Source organism: Chrysemys picta, chromosome 3, assembly GCF_011386835.1.
Source record: "Chrysemys picta bellii isolate R12L10 chromosome 3, ASM1138683v2, whole genome shotgun sequence".
NCBI lineage: Eukaryota > Metazoa > Chordata > Testudines > Emydidae > Chrysemys > Chrysemys picta.
In genome coordinates this window covers 161,343,688-161,365,406 of record NC_088793.1, presented here as the reverse complement: position 1 = coordinate 161,365,406, position 21,719 = coordinate 161,343,688, and the positions used below count along the sequence as shown (strand labels likewise).

Below are 21,719 nucleotides of genomic sequence, written 5' to 3'. Positions count from 1 at the left end.
TGCAGGAGAGGGCTCTGGACTGGGGCGGGGGGTTGGGCTGCAGGAGGGGGTGTGGGCTCTAGGGTGGTGCTGGGGATGAGGGGTTTGGGGTACAGGAGGGGACTCTGTGCTGGGGCCAAAGAGTTTAGAGTGGGGGAGCAGGCTCAGGGCAGGGGTGCAGGAGGTGGTTCTGGGTACAGGCTCCAGGAGGGGGTTGGGGGTTTAGGGTCTGGGAGGGAGTTAGGGTGCAGGAGGGGGTCTGATCTGGGGCAGGGGGGGGATCAGGGTGCGGCTCCAGCCGGGCGGCGCTCACCTCAGGTGGCTCCCGGTTGGCAGTGCAGCATGCTAAGGCAGGCTCCCTGCCTACCCTGGCTCTGCACTGCTCCCAGAAAGGAGGGACTAGTAGGCTTTGCGCGGTGCACGCTGCCTGGGAATCACAGCCAATGGGAGCTGCGCAGCTGGCCTTGGGGGCAGTGTGCGGATTTCTCTGATCGCCCCTGCTCCTAGGGGCCACAGGGACATGCCGGTCGCTTCCAGGAGCTTGTGGAGCCGACTGGACTTTTAATGGCCTGGCAACCCCAGCTTCCCCCTGCATGGGGGGGAGGGGGAGAGGAGAGGGCGCCGAGGCTTGAGGCTTCTGGCCCACGGCACGGAGACTTGCCACGGGCGGGATGAAATAAAGCAGTGGGCCAGATCCAGCCTGCAGGCCAGAGGGTCCCCATCCCTGTAATGGAGTGAGAATAGTCCAAGCCTCAAAACCCTCCTATAGGATGATGAATCCTGAGACTGGAAGTGGCAGGAAATCATACAGATTCCTCTCTTTCTTTCACTTCATGGATGCCACAAATAGTGAAAAGGTGGCAGCAAGAATAAATTATTAAAAAGGTTTAAACCGCTTCAGTAGTATTGGACACCTAGGAAATTTCTTAGTGCGGATTTGGGATTTTTGTTACAGAAAAGTTATGGTCACTGAAGCCAGTTGTATTTAAGATTACAAAAGCTTTTAAAGTAGTACCAGGATTGCCATTTGTGATTAGGTCAAGTAACATAGAGTCTATTAACCAACTGACAACAGATTTACATGGATTTAATACAGATTATAAATACTAGGGGAGGGGCAAGAAAGAATGGGGAAAATCATAGAATAATTAGGCTACTGGACCAAAAGCTCTTTGGTTTTTAAGGCAAACATGGGATGGCTTAGAAGAGTTTTCATGCAAAGTTAAATACTACTGTTCTACAGAGCCACCCCTGCAGTAGCAAGCCTGCCTATCGTTCTAATTTTGAATTGATTTCTCCAATGAATGGCTTCCACTGTTCTCTTACTGTACCTTTTCAAAGTCTTCTTTTTCTTTTTCAGGATTTGTGTCATCAAACCTCATGATGAGTTTTCCTTTAAAGTTAACCTGGTAATGCTGATTTAGCAGAGCAGCTTTTGCATGACCAATATGTAAGTAACTAAAAATAAAGACATTTCAGAAAACAAAGTTAATGTGGCAGCAGATTAATTTACATTTCTTTTGTAGGATATAGTCTGTTGGGATCTAAGGGGGAAACGGAGAATAGGCTAAAACTTAAAACAAATCAACCATCAAAAGCTATTTTATTTTTATTGAAATATTGAACACTTATTAAAGCAATTTAATATTGTATATAGATATATAGTATATAACACCGTCTGTTAGATTTTATATCTCAAAGCTAGGACTTCATAATGCACCTGAAGATATGACTAAAACTATTCTGCAACATTCTAAACTGTTTTAGCATTAGTGTACACTGAATTTGATTTTAACTTGAACAACACTGCTCTACAGCCAAAATGCTTCTGAAATAAATGTAGTCAAACTTTACTAATTCTGGGTCACTGAGAACGAAAATGATGCTTAAAAATTGTTGATTGGCTCTAGTTTTCAAGATATGCTATTGGGTCAGTATATACGACCCTTGACTTGGGAATGGCGGAGGATAAGTGAGTTATAAAGGGAAGGGATCTCAATTTAAACCAGAAATGACTAAAATACATCTTTGACTGGATCTATGAATAAATCTATGACTGGGTTTGGACAGTACTTGCTTTTTAGGCAAAACAATGAATGATGCAATCTGAAGCTGGTATTGCGTCATACATGAGATGAATTGCATCACGTTATTCCTAGAAGTCATGGATGATGCAATCGTAACGAAGCTTACATCGCTCTGCTGAACAAATTGCCCTATATCAGCTCTAGAAATCATACAGTGTCGTGCGCTCTTATTTGTCAGTGTTTGATTTTGCAAAGGGACACATTTCTGTTTAGCCAAAGTGAGCAGAGATGCCTCGTACTTGTGTGAACAGTGCAGATAACTTCTGCTATGTTTGTGGTGAAGTGACTTTTGCATCACAAAAGCACAGTATAACCACTATGGTTAAGAAAGCCTATCACCTTTATTTTGGCTGCAAAATTGGAGATCAGGACAAGAGGTGGGCCCCACACATGCTGCAACACTTGTGCAACAAATCTTCACCAGTGGTTGAACAGGAAAAGGAAATCTATGCCTTTTGCAGTGCCAATGATTTGGAAAGAGCCAACAGATCATACCAGCAATTGTTACTTCTGCATGGTCCCTCCAGTTGGGAAAGGTGTGTCAAAGAAGAAAAAGGGGACCGTGCATTATCCAAACATTCCATCAGCTATACGCCCAGTACCCCACAGAGAAGGACTGCCGGTTCCTGATGCACCAGAATCATTCTCACTTGAGTCAGACGAGGAAGAGGAAGAGGATGAAACTTTTGGTCCTGAACCATCAATGTCACAGGACCCACATTTTCTCCCATCCTCCTCCTCTGAACCACACCTCATAACACAAGGTGAACGGAATGACCTTGTCAGGGATTTGGAACTACCCAAGAGTAAGGCAGAGCTGTTGGGCTCCAGACTACAGCAGTGCAATCTCCTGGCAAGTGATGTTAGGGTTTCCATGTTCCGTGACCGTCAAAAGGATCTTGTCCCATTCTTCTTCATGGAAGGTGATCTTGTAGCCTGCAACAACATCGATGGTGTGATAGCAGCCCTCAACATCGTTCATGATCCAGATGAGTGGAGACTGTTCATTGATTCATCGAAGACGAGTCTTAAAGCTGTTTTACTGCATAATGGCAATGTTTTGCCATCAATTCCAGTTGGTCATGCAGTCCATATGAAGGAAACCTAGGACAACATGAAACAACTTTTGAGGTGCATAAACTATGACCAACATCAGTGGCAGCTTTGTGGCGATTTGAAGGTTGTTGCTCTCTTGCTTGGTCTGCAGACTGGATACACAAAGTACTGTTGTTTTCTCTGCGAATGGGATAGTGGTGCAAGAGCTTCCCACTACATCAAGAAAGATTGGCCACTCCGACAGTCATTGGAACCTGGGAGGAAAAGTGTTCAGCATCCACCACTTGTTGAATCAAGGAAGATTTTATTACCACCCTTACACATCAAACTGTGTCTGATGAAGAACTTTGTCAAGGCCACTGACAAAACACAAGCAGCTTTCAAGTACCTCCATGGAAAATTTCCAAGGTTAAGTGAAGCTAAGATAAAGGAAGGTGTCTTTGTTGGTCCTCAGATTCGTGAACTTCTTCGAGATGATGCATTTGACCATGCACTGTGTGGCAAGGAAAAGACGGCATGGAAAGCCTTCCAGTGAGTGGCAATAAACCTTCTCGGAAACAACAGGGCAGACAACTACAGGTTGTTGGTGGAAAACCTCCTCAAGGCATACAAAAGCCTTGGTTGCAACATGTCACTAAAGATACATTTTTTGCACTCTCATCTAGATTTTTTTCCACCCAACTGCGGAGCAGTGAGCGACGAGCACGGCGAGCGATTTCACCAGGACATTGCAACAATGGAGAAACTCTATCAGGGCAAATGGAGCCCATCAATGCTTGCAGACTATTGCTGGACAGTGACAAGAGATGCTCCATTTAATGAATACAAGAGACAAGCCAAGAAGCGCCGAGTAGACACTGAATAGGACAAAACTATGTACAGAATAGTTTTTTGCCTTTTGTTTCATAATAAATTTTATTTATATAACCCTTTTGCTGATTTTTAAAGTGTTACATAAACAGGACAGGTGAAATATTATCATGTAAAGCAACCATAAACACATGAAAAGACCTAGGTTTACCATTTATGATTAAAACTCTACTATCTACACAATATACATAGACATAAAATGTAAAAACTTAAATATCTTAGAAACAGTAGCCAGTTGTTTTAATTGTCATATTTGAATTCAGCACATCAAAATACATAATAAATAGCAAATTTTATCTCTGAAGCAGACTTCTCAAAAATTGTAGACCAGCGTAATAAAAAGCTAATCTTTTTAAAATTATTGACATTTTAAAGAGTTCACAACATCCTGAAACACTTGCACTGAGTAACTGTCAGAACGCTGGGGAATTTAGATGGGTTAGTGAATTCCATCATATGGTAGCAGAGGTACCCAAGAACTTGGATAAATCCAAATCCACAAAAGTGTATGAACTGTTACTTCTACAAATTATTTCATTTTTCCAGAAGTTTACACATGGCAGTGGGGATTCTCCCCTTCAGAATACCCTATAGATTCCAAAAAACAAACTATTTTCTTGTATGGTTCTCTCATCCACACCATTTGTAAATTTACATGCATATACAATATATTAGTAGTACTCAAATAGCATGATTTATATCTGATTATCAGAATGAGAAACAGTACTACAAAGTCTGAAACAAGTCATAAGATGCTGGCTAACCAGCCTACAGAAAAAATGCCTTAAACAGCAATTTTAAACTTTATCAAATCCATCTAAGATGAAATGGGACATTGAAAGTAACTGGAAAACAACATTTTATGGAACTGGTGATGATACTTTTAGTGGTCTTTTTACTGTTATTTATGGGGTGAGTAAAGGACAGCTTTGGTAAGTGTAAACCTTTGCTAGTGAAAACATTTTAGAAAACATCTGTAAGTGACTTTGAACATTTGGAAATCACCTCTAAGACACTGTTCATCCTTGACTAAACACATGACCATCATCGGGGCAGGAGAAGCCCTTGAATTCAGCTGTTAAAACACACTAATCTGGTAACTATTTCCAAGATAAAACACAATCCCTCTCCTGTCTTACAGTTTTTTAAAGGAATGTGGGTTAAAACAGGTCATCTTACCCACTGGCTTCAGGAGGAAACCGAACAATGACCTTCCCCATCTCTGCACCTGGGAGTTCCACAAATTTCCCAACATCTTGTTTCTTTTCTGTTGCCTTAAAAATTAACAATGACCTCATTAAATATCTTACACAAGCTGTACGATACAAACACTTAAAGCAGGTTTCTTCTCTGAAAGGAGACTGAAAAATGGCAACCTGGGGTCCCTGGCTCAGATGACTTTCATATCATACTTGCTCAGTTTCAAAGTTAGAAGGTGAGATCTGCAAGCTTGACCTGGGATTAGAAAGTCCAGATGGGTTTTTGGTTTCTGATCCTCACTACAAGAAAGAATTTCCGAAAGCCAAGTTTCGTGCTCAGTTATCTGTGGACTCCCACTGCCTTCAAATGGAACTTGGTTAACAACTCTGTTCATCTCATTCTACCATAGATAGCTTTGCAGTACAAACAAAAATTGTAAAAACACTTGTTACTAAAGCAAGCAGACTGAACTCTGAATATAAATATGGAGTATCTGAGTAACAGATGCCATTTTTACACAGTCGCTTTTCCAGAGCTGATCCACCCTATCAGTATCCATGCACATTTGGGGATGAAATTACTAAAGTAACTGTTTTATAATGATTTTTTAAAGCCTTTGGATTACAGTATAACTAATTCCCTTTAGCATAACTTCTAAAGTGAGCTATCAGAAGAAGATACAAACTTTTACTATAGTTCACAAACAGAACAGCCACCTTCACTGTATAATTAGAACAAAGCTTACCACTTTGGTCTTTGATGCAGTTGCAGCCCACTTGGTACCCACTGACTGAAAGGCACACTGTGCCTCAAGAAAGCCATACCAGCGCTTCATATGGACTGGAGCCTTGTTTTGCTGCAACTGTTCTTGCCATGCACTACTGCCTGTTGGGAAACAAATTTTGATTTTAAAATTGTAAACTTATAACTAGAATAGCTGGACTTCTAGTAACATTCATTTTAAAAAAATGACAATGTGGATTAAAAATAGGCTGCCCCATTTTCACATCTCAACCAGTTGTGAAAAAATGATACGTCTTTACCATAGATAATCTGGGTAAAAACAATGCATTTACTTTAGAAGACTCTGCAATCTTTCCTAATGTCTCCAAAGGAAACAAATATGTGAAGGGGGGAGGGATAGCTCAGTGGTTTGAGCATTGGCCTGCTAAACCCAGGGTTGTGAGTTCAATCCTTGAGGGGGCCACTTGGGGATCTGGGGCAAAATCAGTAACTTGGTCCTGCTAGTGAAGGCAGGGGGCTGGACTCGATGACCTTTCAAGGTCCCTTCCAGTTCTAGGAGATGGGATATCTCCATTATAAAAAAAAAAAAAAAAAAAAAAAACCTCTTTGTATTCCACCCACATCCATATTAGAGATAATTTTAGAAACTAAAGCTATTGGTGATATGGCCATGCCTCCCCCATGAATACAATAGTTAAAAAAAACTTAGATGGTCAAAAAACACAGCAGCATCCATTCGCCAACTGGATGTCGAACTTATGCAATGAAAGCACAAAACCGAGCAAAATTAGATTGCTCCCTCTAATAATAACGCAGTCTAATTAAACATTTTTGTATGAGATTTGAGGGATAATTTACACCCTGGTTAGAGTCAGATGCAAAATTTTAGCCTAGAGTATATTTTCATATCTAAGAAGAAAAAAAACCCCCATGAAAAACTGATATTTTAGTAAAAAAGACCAAAGACTCAAATGTATGGTGTGATTTATAATTAAATTTCTTAAACATCAGTTATGTTATCAAGACACGTAAAACCCTCATGATTACCAGATCTTACTCCTACAAAATTCTCCTTAAAAATAGTTGCAGAAACTGGAGACTAAAAGGAAACAGATTTTAGCATTGTATCACATTTGCAAACCTCTGAGAACAACTGTATAATTAATACCTTTTAGTACAGCCCAGACACACAAATCTGCCAGACTCAGGGAGTTTCCAACCAAGTAGGTCCTTAGAGACAGACAGTGATTAAGCTCAAGGAGTGCTGAACCAAACTGGGCACCGGTAGATAACTTTGTCGCGCTGAATTCCAGCCAATGGTCAATCTAATGTTAAGGAGCAAAGAAGTCAACATAATATTTAACACAAAAAATCCTTTAAAGTTATAGAAATTCTTGCTGGTCAAAAAACCATATCCAAGTCTATCATTCACGGAAAGTGGGCAGTAGTATTAAATACATGGCTCTGAATATAAAATCATAGAATCACAGAAGTGTAGGACTGGAAGGGACCTCAAGAGGTCATCTAGTCCAGTCTCCTGCACTAAAGGCAGGACTGCATAATATACTCCTGGGGGAATTCTGTGCCACTGTGCACGCGCAGAATTCACGTGTCCTGCAGATTTTTTTTCCTTTGCAGAAAATACATTTGCCAGAAAGGCTCTGCAGTTACAGCTTTTACCGAGCAGGGGTGCTGTAGCACCAGAACAGAGGCAGCAGGCTCACCGGCCGTAGCAGTCAGCAGCCAACAGGGAGAGAGCAGAGGCTGTGTTCCTCACAGTGCCCTACCTGCAGGGCTAGATGAGGAGGCATGGGATATGGGGGAGGGGGACAGAGAGGAGGGCACAGAAGGCTGCTGGGGGGGGTCAGACTAGGGTTCAGAAGGGCTAGTGGGGGAATAGAGTGGAGTAGAGGCTGAATAGGAGTGGGGGTACAGGGCCACATGGGGATGGGTGGCTGAGTGGGGGTGTAGGGCCACGTGGGGACGGGGTAGGAGGGATGGTTGAGTGACTGGGAGAGGCTAGTGGTCAGCCAGGGTCTGCAGGGGGGAGGCTCCTCAACTCCCTAACAATCTCTTCCCCCCCCCCCCCCCCGTCCCCAAAATACCTGTTCCATACTTCCCCCCCCCCCACACACACACACACACCCCAACCTCCGGGTTCACTCCCACACTCCTTCCCAGCAATTACTTCCCTCTCCATCAGCTCCTCCGTTACCCCTGACTTCTCCCCAAGCCTTTGTACTGCTTCTGAGGGGAACGAGAAATATTTCTGTATTGTAGTTTAAATGAATTATTACTCAAAGTTCTGTATTAATATGCCTAGTAAAGAATCTATTTGTCAAAAAACATTTCCTGAATCTTTTTTGTTGTCTGTATTGTTACAGATATACTAGTTGATAGGTATTTTGAAATAAATTATCAAAATAATTGAAACTGGTGTGATTATATTCTGTTACCTTGGCAAATAAAATATGCAGAATTTTAAAATAGTGTGTGCAGAGTTTTTAATTTTTTGGAACAGAATTCCCCCAGGAATACCAACAACATTTAGACTGGTGTAACTCCATTGACTACTATGGAGTTACTTCAGATTGACCCAAGTGTAATGGATAGAATCTGGCCACTGATGTCCGGCAGTCTGAGATTTTGCCTTGGTCTAAAACATGAAATGACTTTCATGCTTTTGATTATGCTTTTTTTTGTAATATGCAATCTAAGCCACGATCTTCTTCAAAGACTGCTGATACTTAAAGATTAATAAAGAGAATTCAAATTTTCCATGTACTGTCGTGAATCTAGAGCAGGGGTGGGCAAACTACAGCCCGTGGGCTGAGGCATTTTAAGCTGGCCTGGGGGCCGCACCATGCGGCTTGGCCCCTCTCTGGCTCCTATGCACTCCAGTGGGAGCTGCAGGGGTGGTGCCTGCGGACAGGGCAGTGTGCAGAGCCGACTGGCCACGCCTCCGCATAGGAGCCGGAGAAAGGACATGCCACTGCTTCTAAGAGCCGCTTGAGGTAAGTGCTGCTCGGAGCCTGCACCCCCTGAGCCTCTCCCCACACCCCCACCCCATGCCCCAGTACTGATCCCCCTCCCGCTCGCTAAACCCCTCGATCTCAGCCCGGAGCATCCTCCTGCACCCCAAATCTCTCACCCCCAGCCCCACCCCAGAGCCCACACTCCCAGATGGAACCTGCACCCCTTCCTGCACCCCTGCCCCAGCCCTGATCCCCCTCCCACTCTCCGAAGCCTTGGTTCCAGCCCAGAGCACCTTCATACACCCCAACGCCTCATCCCCAGCCCCACCCCAGAGCCCACACCCCAACCCCAATTTTGTGAGCATTCATGGCCCACCATATAATTTCTATTTCCCGATGTGGCCCTCGGGCCAAAAAGTTGTCCATCCCGATCTAGAATTATTCCTTAATGTTAAGGGACAGTATTCCTGTTCTATTCGATTCCATTCATTCTTCCTGGCTGTATATTAGTGACATTATGCACCATCCCCTGTCTTTCACTTTTAAAAAAACAAAACACACCAGTTTTTCCACTGTATTCCCAACCTCCTCCTCCTCTGCCACCCCCACAAAAAGTTTACTCCAAGAAGGTAATAAAGATGTCCAAATTTTAAAATATATAATCAAGCAGCCATGCTCATTTACACCAGCTGAGGATCTGGCTCTAGCATACAAACTTGATACCTCAGTTGCAAAGTATCTCTTAAAATCCTTCTAAATCCATTCCATATGTACACTGCAGTAGGAATTCTTCCAACAGCCAAGCTGACGTGGCAGGCACAGATGTCACAGGACTATAAAATTCAACTCTCTCATTTACAGTTACGTTCTAAAATATTCCCACCACAAATGCAGCTGTCTTAACATTTCTCAAAGCCCAATTTTATTTTTGAAAAAACCAATAGGTGGGAATTAAATGTATTGTATCAAAGTTACTGACCTTGCAAATGTGTTTTTGAACACTTAAGTCTTGCACATGTTCACAGTTCAAGTTCTAATTTGGGTTAGGAAGTTAATTTATTTAACCACAAAAAGCTATAAATGATTAAAAATTCATAAGCAACATAACGAAGCAGCACTTTTCTCTTACATGAAAAAGTGGACAATTGCCAGGGTTGAAGACTGATCTCCAATGCCTTAAAAGAAAATTGTAGGGTAGGTGTGGGTCAAACCCCTAATAACCCTACAGTAACTCAGTCAAAATGATTCTGTTACCACTATCAATCTCAGGCACCTAGTTTAAAATTCAACATATGGCTCTTCTGGGCTGAAGCCAGGAAAAATTCCTTCTCAATTCCACATCATACCAAGTTCTGATAACTGTAATAACTTCATTTTGTTCATATAAATGAACAAAGATAACTAAGAAGGATCTCTTTGGGTTATGGAAACTTTAGATTCATCTCTAGGTTTAATTTTGAAGACATTCTGGAAAATGTAGGACTCCAGGGGAGGGAATCCTGACAACTTGGCAAATGTCCACCCAGAGTCCCAGACCAGAATGCAGCCTGCCTGGGGGAGGGACAGAAGGGGGGAGGACATTTAGGGATCTGGGGCAAAAAGAAAAAAAATGTCAGGGACAGTACTTGGTCCTGCTAGTGAAGGCAGGGGACTGGACTCAGTGACCTTTCAAGATCCGGTCCAGTTCTATGAGATAGGTATATCCATATACAGTGTGGAGACTGGGAATCATAAGCAATTTTTAGCTTAGAGCTCCATAAGGCAAAAAAGAAACAATGTAGTGGTTGGTTGGGGTAAGAATTTGTGAGATTTCCACACAGGAGCATATTTTATTTGTGCATAATTCACCCAGCAGTTCTGATGGAGGCCACAAGCAACAGCTGTGTTAGAAAAACAAATGGTACGCAGAGGAAGTGGCAGTATCAAAACTGAAGAGACGGAAAGAAAGAAATGTACACCCTGTCAGAGACCAGCATGGTTAGGAGCCATTGTGAATAATTCTCCCATGTTTAGATCCATGGATGTGTGTAGTTGGAGGCAGTTTCACAAAAACATAGCTTCAGCAGCCCAAGTAGTTGGACCCTCATACAGAAAAATGCTGCATCATTCTAGGGTTACGTAGGTAAATCCCCAAATAAGCAAAAATGCAACCGCATGAAAAAAATCAAGTATGAATGGCTGTTTCTCACCTCAGTGTGTTCCAGAAGATTAGAACCATATAGCCCTGCGGAAGTAGCAACTCTAGCCAGATAGCGAACTATGGAATTCACATCAGTGAACACAGCATGGCTATAAAAACAGAAAATTCAAGATGAAGTACCTTATTACTAGCAGTTTGAGTGTCATTACACATAAATAGTTCTAAAGAGTCTACATGAACTGCAACACATTTCTAGGTGAAGCAGTGGGCATAAAGCTACCAGAACAATAAGACACCTATCAATGGGACATGTGTCATCCTCCCCTTCCAGCTGGACACACTATAAACCATTAAGGAAACCATTAACATGGATCAAACATTTTATTGGGGGGGGGGGAGAGGAGAGGGCAGTGGCGGGAGAGAAGGGGAGAAAAAATAATTTACTTCAACTCACAATGAAATACTAGGCAACATTCTTCCCAGCTGTCCCCCCACCCCCAAATCAGAGTGCAGAGGTACTCCTAGTCTCAAGCGCCTAAGGAGTTAATCAAGTTTTGCTTTCCCAAGTCCCTTCCTTGGACACCTGTGCAAAGAGGACTTTAAAAAGGGCTGCTGGAGAGACAAAAGAAGAGCGTCTGGAGGTTTGCAGCGGTCCCTGCCCAGGCTTGTCTATTACTCATTTTGCTTCTGTTACATGGCTACATTTATAAAGATTCACTCTTGCTGAACATACTTTACTGCCTATGACTGTATTTTTGTTTCTATTCCGTTTTCCCATCAGCTTACATCAAATTCCGACAGAATTTTGCCACTCCTACATTTGTTACATGCTGTCCATACTGCGAGTAGAATTGTACAAGCTAGGGTTTATTTATTTCTATTACAATAGCGCCTAGAGATCCTAACTGAATTACGGCACCATAGCACCAGGCACTGTGTACACATGGGTTGAGAAAGTCCTTCCCACAATTACAATCTAAATAGCAAAGAGGCACAGAATGATTATGTGAATTGCCCAAGATCACGCAGCAGGTTTGTGGCTGCCTTTAAACACAGTTGGTGCTAGCTCGTTTGAGATCCCAGTGTAGATGACTCCTCTCTCCTTCTACTGATGGGACTATTGTGAAACTCCAGTACAGGAAGGCCATCTGACAAGCACATTTATTTCAATGGTTTATCCTCTCCACTTACAATCATTGGACATTGCCCATTGTCTGGTTTTTAGGGCTTCTTGCTTCAAAACTAACGCATTTTGATTTTAACTGTAAAGAACATTTTCATTAATATTCACAGAGCAGCTCTGGAAGTTATTATTCTCCCCTAAGAAGCATAACAATTATCAGTCTTTTCCTATAGTCCACAATCCTGATTTCCACAATCTTGTAAATTAGTCATTTTCATTATCAAAGCTATCATTTTTTCTAAATGTGTATTAAATGATACAGGACAAAACTTTAATGTTTTATTTTACTGGTTATCAGTGCTTTAATTATCTACTGTGTGCACACTGCTGACTCAGTAATGTTTGGTATAGATGAAGACTTTTTAAAAATATATGTTGGATTATTGCCCAGATGCTTCCTTGGTTTGGAGCGGGGGGGCCCAGAGGGCAGACTGGCTCTAGCTGGAGCCATCCACCTGCCCCAGGGTGACAGCCCAAGCTGCGAGCCTGGCTTTCTTATCAATTTCGTGGCTCCAGCATGGAGCCACAAAATTGACAAGAATGACAGCCAACAGTCCACGTAAGTAACTCACAATGTCTACACTGACACTGCGTCACCCTAACTACATCAACCTAAGCACATTATGTCCACACGGTATGGCACTTACATTGGCGGGAGCAAGGCTGTAGTGTAGACACTGACATAATTAAGTCAACGTAAGCAGCCTTATGTCAACTTGACTTTGTAGTGTAGACCAAGCCTTAGTGAGCTTGACCTTCATTCCTTGCACACTCCAAACTCCCACTCATTTCAGTGACAGCTTTGAGTGCCCAAAGAATATAAGATTGAAGCCACAGAGACAAATACCAACAGAGGAAAAGAGGCACACTGTAAGTGTCTCAGACTTCTTTATATTTCTATATGTACTTGCAAACAGAGATCGATCTCAGAGAAGTAACTTTATACATCCTGCTATGAGAGTGGTTTGTAGAAGACATGCAAAGTATTGCTGATTTGATATTTTGGATTCTGCTTAAGGGTACTGCAATTTTACATCTTCTTGTCTAAACTGTAGACTGGACCCAGGCTATTTAAATAATTTATAAGAAAAATATAACAGCGATCAGATTGATTAAACCCTGTAACAGTCACCCACATATCAGAACTGAAGATTCAAATCCTGATATCTGATCTGGAGACCTTGATTTATTAGCCATGGTAACCAGTCTTTAAAACAGGTTACTCCACTGTTCAGTCTCATGAGATTTATAATATTAAAACTGACAATGAAATATCTGATTTCAAGGTTTGGTAACTCTTCCTTCCAAAACTTCTAGACGCCAGGATATGGAAGATCAATTTGTGCATGATCAAAAACAAATTATAGCATCTACAAATGTACAATAAATCCTGTTGCTATATCATACTGGGGTCAGTTTCTTAAACAGAACTTTTCGACTGAGATTGACAAGTACATATGCTTTCTCCAACAGCAAGTCTGCCTGAAATAAAAGCAGTAAAAATGTTTTCTGCTGCTTTGCAACAGTCTGTATTAACAGTCTATTTTTATTAGAAAGACTAGTGAAAAGAATTTTGAACGGATATGGGGAAAGAATCCTGACATGTCCTGACCATGGTTGCAACATTTTCAATTAACAACAAATTTTTGTTATTATTTTAGAAAACAATTAATACTTTTAGGACCAGACCTCTTCAATTTCTCTTCCTTTGGAGAAAGAAACCATGAATTTAGACTGTTCTTTCCAACTGGTTGACAGGTAGCTCTGGAAGTGTCAGCCCATCAATAGCATACAGAAGACCATGTCCATGCTGATGCTATTAGCAAAAGCAATGGGAAGGAATTCTATGGAAAATGACATGAACTGACACAGCAGCAAAGCCAAAAATCCTTGAGGGCAAGCGGGGGGGCAAGGATTTGTGGCAATGTTATAAACAATTACACATCATTTGTACAAAAATTGCAAAAACCATTCTGTGCAGAGGGAATACAACAAATATCAGTCTCTCTCCCTCAAAGAATATCACCAAACAGAAATTCACATGCTAGACTGACTACATTTTGCTACCTATGAGAAGAATCTGGGATCTTAAAACACTACGCAAAGTCATCAAGGTTTAATAAAATAAATATCTTATTTTCAAATTGAATCCAGCTGGTAACCTATCTGCATATTTTGATTATTTATGGAAATATTTTTTCATTGGGTGTGCGAACAGTGAAATCAACCTTTACTGATAAAAATCTAGTCCTTCCAAGCCTAACTATAACCTGTTTGCTTGTACAAATTTAAAATGTATTTGTGCAACACCCCATCTCTCCTGGGGGCGGGTGGAGGAAGAAATCAGTGTTTGAGTCCTGATCTGTGTCAGGAGTGCAGAGGGGGAAAAGGAAGAGCCCCTTCCTTCACACTCTAGCCAATCCTTCACCACTGAAGCGAGGCCTCCTGCAATGCAGGGCCTTGCTGCGTGGGGAGAGAGGAATATAAAGTTACTTAAATTTTTTACATAAAATCAGAAATAAAGAAGGTTACTACATGGGTGCAGTAAAAAATTCAGGCAATTTCAGGTTTATTATTCCCACATGTGATGTATTGTGTGTGTAAATACATAATCCAGAAATCAAAAAGTTAGTTAATAGCTAGTTATGGTTGCTTAAGGGGAACATCCATGCATACAAATGCTTAGGACAAAAGAAATATTTTTTTTAAAGTTGTACAAAATTTAAATTTTATTAGAGAATATTTAAAAATAAAGACGGTACAAACGATTCAAGGAGTCAGGTGTCAGTCATTGGGGGGAACATACAGAGTATGGGGGGATGTTGTTATGTTGGGGTTGGCAGCTCACATAATACATACGGACTGTAGTGTCCCCAATGGAGGGGGGGTGGTGGGCGAGATTAAGACCTAGTTGATAATCGGTGAGGGTCAATCATCCACACATGGGGTACAAATAGCCATGGGCACAAGTAGGTGGGTTGGGTGATGGTGATGGGGCGACCCTCACGGGGTGGGATCCAGGGGAAAGAAGCCCTGCAGGGTGGGGGAGGGGTTGATAGGTCCCATCCCCCTTGCGGGCGGGTGAGGTCTCCCCGGCTCACTCCTTGGCATTGACGGTGGCCGGTGAGGTTGGGTGGGTTCAGGGCTCAAGAGACCATGCCCATCGGGGGGGGGGGAATATAGGCCACTTCCCCCTTGACGGTGGGCAGGGTCCCCTTGGCACACTCTCGTTATCGGCGGTGGCCGATGGGGTTGGGCGGGTTCAGGGCTGGGGCGGGGGGGGAAGGATGGGACCCCTCCCCCTTACAAGTGGGCAAGGTCTTCCTGGTTCGCCCTCAGCACTGGAAGCGGCGGGGTGGGGGTTGGGTGGGAAGGGGCTCAGGGGGTAGGATCTCTACCCCCTTGTCGGTGGGCGAGGGCTCCCCGGCTTGCCCTTGGCATTGGCGGCGGCCAGTGAGGTTGGGTGGGCGGATTTGGGGCTCAGGCCCAGCGGGGGGGGGGAGAATTATTAGGAGAGTAATTCTGAAGGACAGATACATGCGGAAAGTCAAGTGAATGTATTTATTTTGTAATTATGTACAAATGAGAAAAAGAAGAAAAAAGTAAGAGGGGGAAAATATCATATATGGTTGAAAAGATCAGCCCCTGAATAATTAAGTGTGCATCAAGGAGTTCAAAAATGCATAGCAAAGGACTGAAAAGAATTGCCACACAATTTCATCATGCATTACGGTGGAATAGTTAAAATGAGAATTACTGTGTATTGTGTAATTATTTATAATTTTAGTTTACAGTTGATTTTTAGAAGATAAATACAGCAAACTGAAGAGCTTAATTAGTGGCCACCTCTAAAGTCTTAGGTTTAAATTACTTGTTCAGTGTGACACAGGAAGCCAGAGGTACAGAAAGATCGCTCTCTTCTCGGGTCCAAGGCCAGTTCTATAAGCACAAGACCATCCTATAGAACATGCACTATGCGATCACTGTAACTGAAGGCTTTATCACTCATCGGTTTGTCTCAGTTGTTCTTAGTAGAGGTTGGTATTGATGAACAGCCCCTTTGTAAAGATCCTTTAAGGCAAAAAGCCTGATACAAACTTAACTATGGTGCCACTCTCGGGCGTCCATAATTTCATGCCTACGTGTGGCATATTTCTCCAACCATCAGATAACCTGCATTTATGTTGCACCTTTGACCTCAGATGCACTCTGGTCTAGAGTCTCCACTGAAGCACCTCAAACTTCCAGTCTATCAGCAGTTTGTCACAGCTGCACTAATATGATTGGATAAAAATAGGGACTGAAAATTTAATCTCAGCATAGTAAGTAATGGACTAGCGACAGTTTTAAAGTCCAATATCGTGTTAACTTTTAAAACCAGAAGCATGCTTGTCCCACAGGAGACCTGCATGTCCCAGATTTCTATAGGTACAATTGTCTATGATGTTGGTGATGTACACAGACAAGATGGTGCAGCTCGACTTAAGTCAATGGAGTTGTGTCTGCAGGACATGTAGCCCTGTGTTTCTATCCTTGGCGAATCATAAGGTATTAATTCTTAAAATCCTTAACTTTACAATTTAAAGGAAACCAGTTTGAAAAATATTTAGAACTTACTGGTATTATTTTTTCCTGCTACTCCAAGAAAACAAAAATAGCATATGGTTTAGAAGGGGAAGGATGCAAAAATCAGTGTCAATAAAAAGACATTTTTTAATATAGCTTCTTTCTAGAAGATGTGGCATAAACAAAATATGGGATGACATGCTACAGAGTTAATCAGCACTTTTTTGGGATGACACTGTGGCTTCCCTTCTCATGCGTGATGTGGTCAACCCAAACTAATATTAATAAAATCCTTTACACACCACCACATGCACAGAGACACATGCTCATGCTGTATATACATTTATATAGACACTTGTTTATCACAAGATGGTTACCACTATGAGAATCCACAGCACATGGAGGAGGTGAATGCTTTAGATAATATAGTGATAGGCACCATATTAGGAGCTAGAGTACATAGACTAAATATTATTTAAAGTATGTGTACATCATAAGCAGCAGAGGTCTCTCAACCTTTCTTTAAATGTTTTCCCACTCTCTAATCTTTCCATTAGAAGATGAAAACTATTAAAAAATGTAAAAATTGCAACAGTTTGCAAAAAATATACAGTGCAATGATAATTTCAGTACTGCTCTTTCTCTCTCCCTGCAAAAGATTACTGTCATCATTACATCAATTTTAAAAAACGCTGACCCAATGCTGATAGCAGAGATGCAAAGTCACTTACTCAGATACACGGAGGATGGTCTCTTTGCCTTCTTCAACCGAAATTTTGACATCATTTTTCACATGCTCTACAGTTAGCAAAGCTCCTAAAAAAAAGAAAAGATAAAATATGGCTGATCTTTCTCCTAAGTAAAGACTATTTCATATGTTACAATTACATTTTTTTATTCATCACCCCCCAGCCCAATGTGTCTTAACTGGTGCCTTCAGACTGAAAGGCACAGGGGGCGAAGGGAAGAAATCAATGTTTTAGTCTATAAACAGGCAGCTTTTTCCTGGCAGTCCTTATGGTCTTGGAGGAAGGGATAAAAGCTGGTGCACAGTAATCTGCAGCGAACTCAGAACTGGGTGGTTTTGATGTTATTTTGCTTCCCAAGGATACTGTGAAAACTCATCCCATCCCACACCAAGCTAGAGAAGAGACTCGCTCAAATTGTTTGAGATGAATATTGCTGTCATCTACTCCTCAGCACAGGCCTGCCACATGCTCTTCGTAAGAGGCCTAAAGCAGCATTAGCTAAACACATCACTTAAAAATAGTCATGACCCAAATGCCACTAAAGAGACTACACTCTGGAGAAAAAACATCTTGGACAACTGCCTTCACACAGTAAGGCTGTGCCACATCAACATTTTAAGTCTGTCAATACCGTGCACCTCAGCTACTACCATTGGGGGCATAGAGAAAGAAGAGAGACAAAAGATCAGGTTCATTTTTTTTTAAAGTAGATTTAATGCTTGTGAAAAGATTAACCACCCTAAAGACTGAAATCATATTTTTATCCATAAGAGTACAGAAAGCATCCACACAATGTACTGTCAATGTACATGGGCTCTGACAGTCTGGCGACGAGGCCCTTGGCCTCTCCTCTCTGACCAAGATACCCTTGTGTGAAGTCAACAGGCCTCCACACATGCACAAGGGGCAGCCTGCGCAGATCCAATTACAGGATCAGAGTCTTACACTGTAAAGCCCATTACAGCTCTTCGTTATGCACTCCACTGTCTGTATTTTAAGTTACAAAGGGTTGTATTAATAAATTAGCCTCAACAGAGCACTAGGAGCAAGGAACTCCCAAACTCTGATCCCAGTTGTCAGACTCCCTCTCTGGCATTAAGCTTGACACTTAATGGCCCTCATCTCAGTTCTCCATCTGTAAAAATGGGGTAATATTACTTGCAGTATCTTTGTGAAAGAGGCAAGAATTAATTAATGTTTGCACAATGCTTTGAAGATGAAAAGAACTACATAGGTGCTGAACTGTATAATTAACATAAATTACATTCGTAGTTAGTACTTTTTTTCCCTACTTCATAAGAACTATTATTAATATGAACAAGGAAAAAGTTAGGATAAAAAAGTGTTTGATTTTTTTAGAAAATTATTTTTCCTTAAATAAAAATGTTATATTTGTAATGTTCACTGTGTTTCAATGTTATCCATAAGGGCTCATCTATACTTAAAATACTGCAGCAGCGCTGTAGCACTTCAGCATACACAATACCTATACCAATGGGAGGGGTTCTCCTGTCAGCATAGATAATCCACTTCCCTAAAAGGCAATACCTAGCACTGTCCACACAAGGGGTTAGGTCAATTTAACTGCATCGCTCTGGGGTATGGATTTTTCACACCCCTGAGTGACATAGTTACACTGATCTAATTTCCTAATGTACACCAGGCCTAAGAATCCTTTAATCTAAAGTCCATACTCTAACTCAGTAGCAGCTGTCAAATACAAAATAAGTCCTCAACTAATTACAATTTTGTATGGTCTTCCATAACAATAATAACAACACCACCTAACTCTTCATAGCAGTGGTTTTCAACTTTTTTATATTTGGGAACCCCTAAAAATTATCAAATGGCAGTGCAGACCCCTTTGGAAAGCTTAGACATGTCTGCGGACCCCCAGGGGTCCATGGACCACATGCTGAAAAAGTGTTTTAGAGGACTTTTCATCAGCACATCCCAATGTGCTTTACAAAGTAGATCATATCATTATCCCCAGTTTGCATATGTGGAAACTGAAGCGCAGAGAGGTGATGCGACATGCCAAAGGTCACCCAGCAGGCCTGAGGCAGAACCAGGAATAGAACTCAGCTCTCCTGTGCAAGTACTCTATCTCCTAGACCACATTGCCTCTCTTATCAGACGTTATTAGAAAATGCTTAGTAGAGTGAACGTTTCTAAACTTTAAATTTTATTTGGCAGGATTTTGTTTAAATATACAGCCACATATATTTTAAATCATCTCGTACAAACTGCATCCCAAAATGCTTTCTAGAGTTGAACAATGCAATTTACAAAAGCATAAAGAAAGAAAAATTAAGGCACAGAGGCAAGGCAAGAACTTGTATCTTCAGCAGTGATTTGCAATGAGATGGAGAATCAGTGTGGCAGAAGGGTGAAAGGTTGTTTCCAGATAGCAGCAGTTACAGAGAAAGTTTTTGCACACACAATGGTAAGACAGAGTATAGGGACAAAGAGAAGCCTTGGCTAGATGAGTAACTGAAGCAGGAAAGAGAGCAAAGAGAATGTGCCATGCAATGTTGAACTAGATCTTGACATGAACAGCCACTAGAGAGAGAAAGTGGATGAGGTAAGATCTTTTACTGGACCAACTTCTGTTGGCAAGAAAGACAACCTTTCAAGCTTATACAGGACTCCTCTTCAGGTCTGGGAAAAGTCCTCAGCATCACCGCCGAATACAAGATGGAACGGATTGCTGAGTACATCAACCGAACCTGAAGAGCTCTCTGTAAGCTCCAAAGCTCGTCTCTCTCACCAACAGAATTTGATCCAATAAAAGGTATTACCTCACTCACCTTGTCGCTCTAATATCCTGGGACCAACACAACTACACCACCACTGTATACAGGAAGCCATTAGACATGCAATGAATTTTGCAAATGCAGTCTCTACTTTTGCACATACAATTATCTGTATACCGAAAAAGGCATCTGTGTATGAAACAATTAGCAAATAAATCAAAAGCTGGATTGAGGCCACTTCAAAAATTTGGTCTACAACCTGTGAAGTAACTTAAGAAACCCAATTATAAATAGAACCTCTAAGTAAGTCACTAAATGCATCAACATCTCCATTAAATATTAAAAACAGCCACAGAGCCAGCAGTCGATTGGAGAGAAGCCACTGCAATAGCCAGGTTGTTGCCAGTCAGGGATGAAATACATTAGCAAAAGTGGGGGAGCATCTCCCTAGCTCATTATGGTTGTCCGCGCATTTAGTCTGTTGTTCTCCATTATCAATAAAATGCCACATTTGAACAAGACCATAATTCAATCTATAATTTGCTCCCAGTTTATTTTCTCAGGTCGCTGTTTACTACATCCAGCTTTCCATTACTACAAGGTTACCCACGGCAAGCCATGCAGATGACGTGTCGTTTCAGAAAGCTGGTAGTAGAGTATTTAAATCACTTTCTCCGCAGGCAGGTGACAAGACCCACTTACGGAGCTGAGCCCCCAGTGACAGAGCACAAACCTCTTCAGCGCCGTGCCCCGAACAGGGGAGACCTGAGCCGCTGGGGGGGCGCCCTGCGGGCAGCTTTGGCCGAAGGATCCTGCGTGCCAAAGAGACATCAACAGCCCCCACCCCCGGCACTTCCCTTTTACCCCGCTCCCCCCGGCCCCCAGGGCAGTCCCGCCCCGCGAGTGCGGGGGGAGCCAGGCACAGGGACTCAGCCCGGGCAGAATGAATCAGGCTGGGGGGAGGGGCTGAGCCCCACGGGGCCCAGGAACCGCCTAGCTCCGCAGACCCCAAAGGGTCAGGCTGCCTGCCCCACGCCCGTCTGTCTCCGCGCCCCCGCACGGCCGCGGGGATGAATGGAGGAGCCGGCGCCCAGCGCCGCATGATGCAACATGGCAGCAACCCGGCCGGGTGCGGCCCCCGAGGGCAGCGGGCCGGGGGTCCCGGGTCAGGGCCAGGCCGGGCCGCGCTTACCGAGCGGGGGAACCTCCGAGTTCACCGTCAGGCTCAGCGCCATCGCTGCGCTGCCACCGCGACCGGCTCCCCGGGCAGCCAGAAAAGGAAGGGGGGGGACAGGACGCGCCGAAGCTCAGCGAAGCTGAAACGGCTCCGCCCCCTTCCAGGGCCGCCTATTCCTGCAGGGGCTGCTGCCACGGGGCTGGGCACCGCCTCCCTTCGTCACTTCCGGCAACGGGC

General features: G+C 42.7%; 1 protein-coding gene across 8 annotated transcripts in view; it reads right to left on the bottom strand.

Moving 5' to 3' along the window:
- The window catches only part of EPRS1 (glutamyl-prolyl-tRNA synthetase 1), a 62,793-nt gene extending 41,074 nt beyond the window's left edge, over nt 1-21,719 (bottom strand). For 3 of the 8 annotated variants that reach the window (XM_065589423.1, XM_065589421.1, XM_065589422.1), the window contains exons 1-7: nt 21,498-21,662; nt 17,532-17,616; nt 11,101-11,200; nt 7,105-7,261; nt 5,938-6,077; nt 5,172-5,266; nt 1,311-1,437 (exon numbers count right to left, since the gene is read on the bottom strand). In XM_065589423.1, the coding sequence (XP_065445495.1) occupies nt 1,311-1,437; nt 5,172-5,266; nt 5,938-6,077; nt 7,105-7,261; nt 11,101-11,200; nt 17,532-17,616; nt 21,498-21,540 (747 nt within the window). In that variant the 5' untranslated portion in view covers nt 21,541-21,662. Of the gene's footprint in view, nt 1-1,310; nt 1,438-5,171; nt 5,267-5,937; nt 6,078-7,104; nt 7,262-11,100; nt 11,201-17,531; nt 17,617-21,497 lie in introns of all 8 variants that reach the window. The other 5 variants (XM_065589420.1, XM_008179068.4, XM_065589419.1 and 2 more) reach the window with 4 other exon arrangements.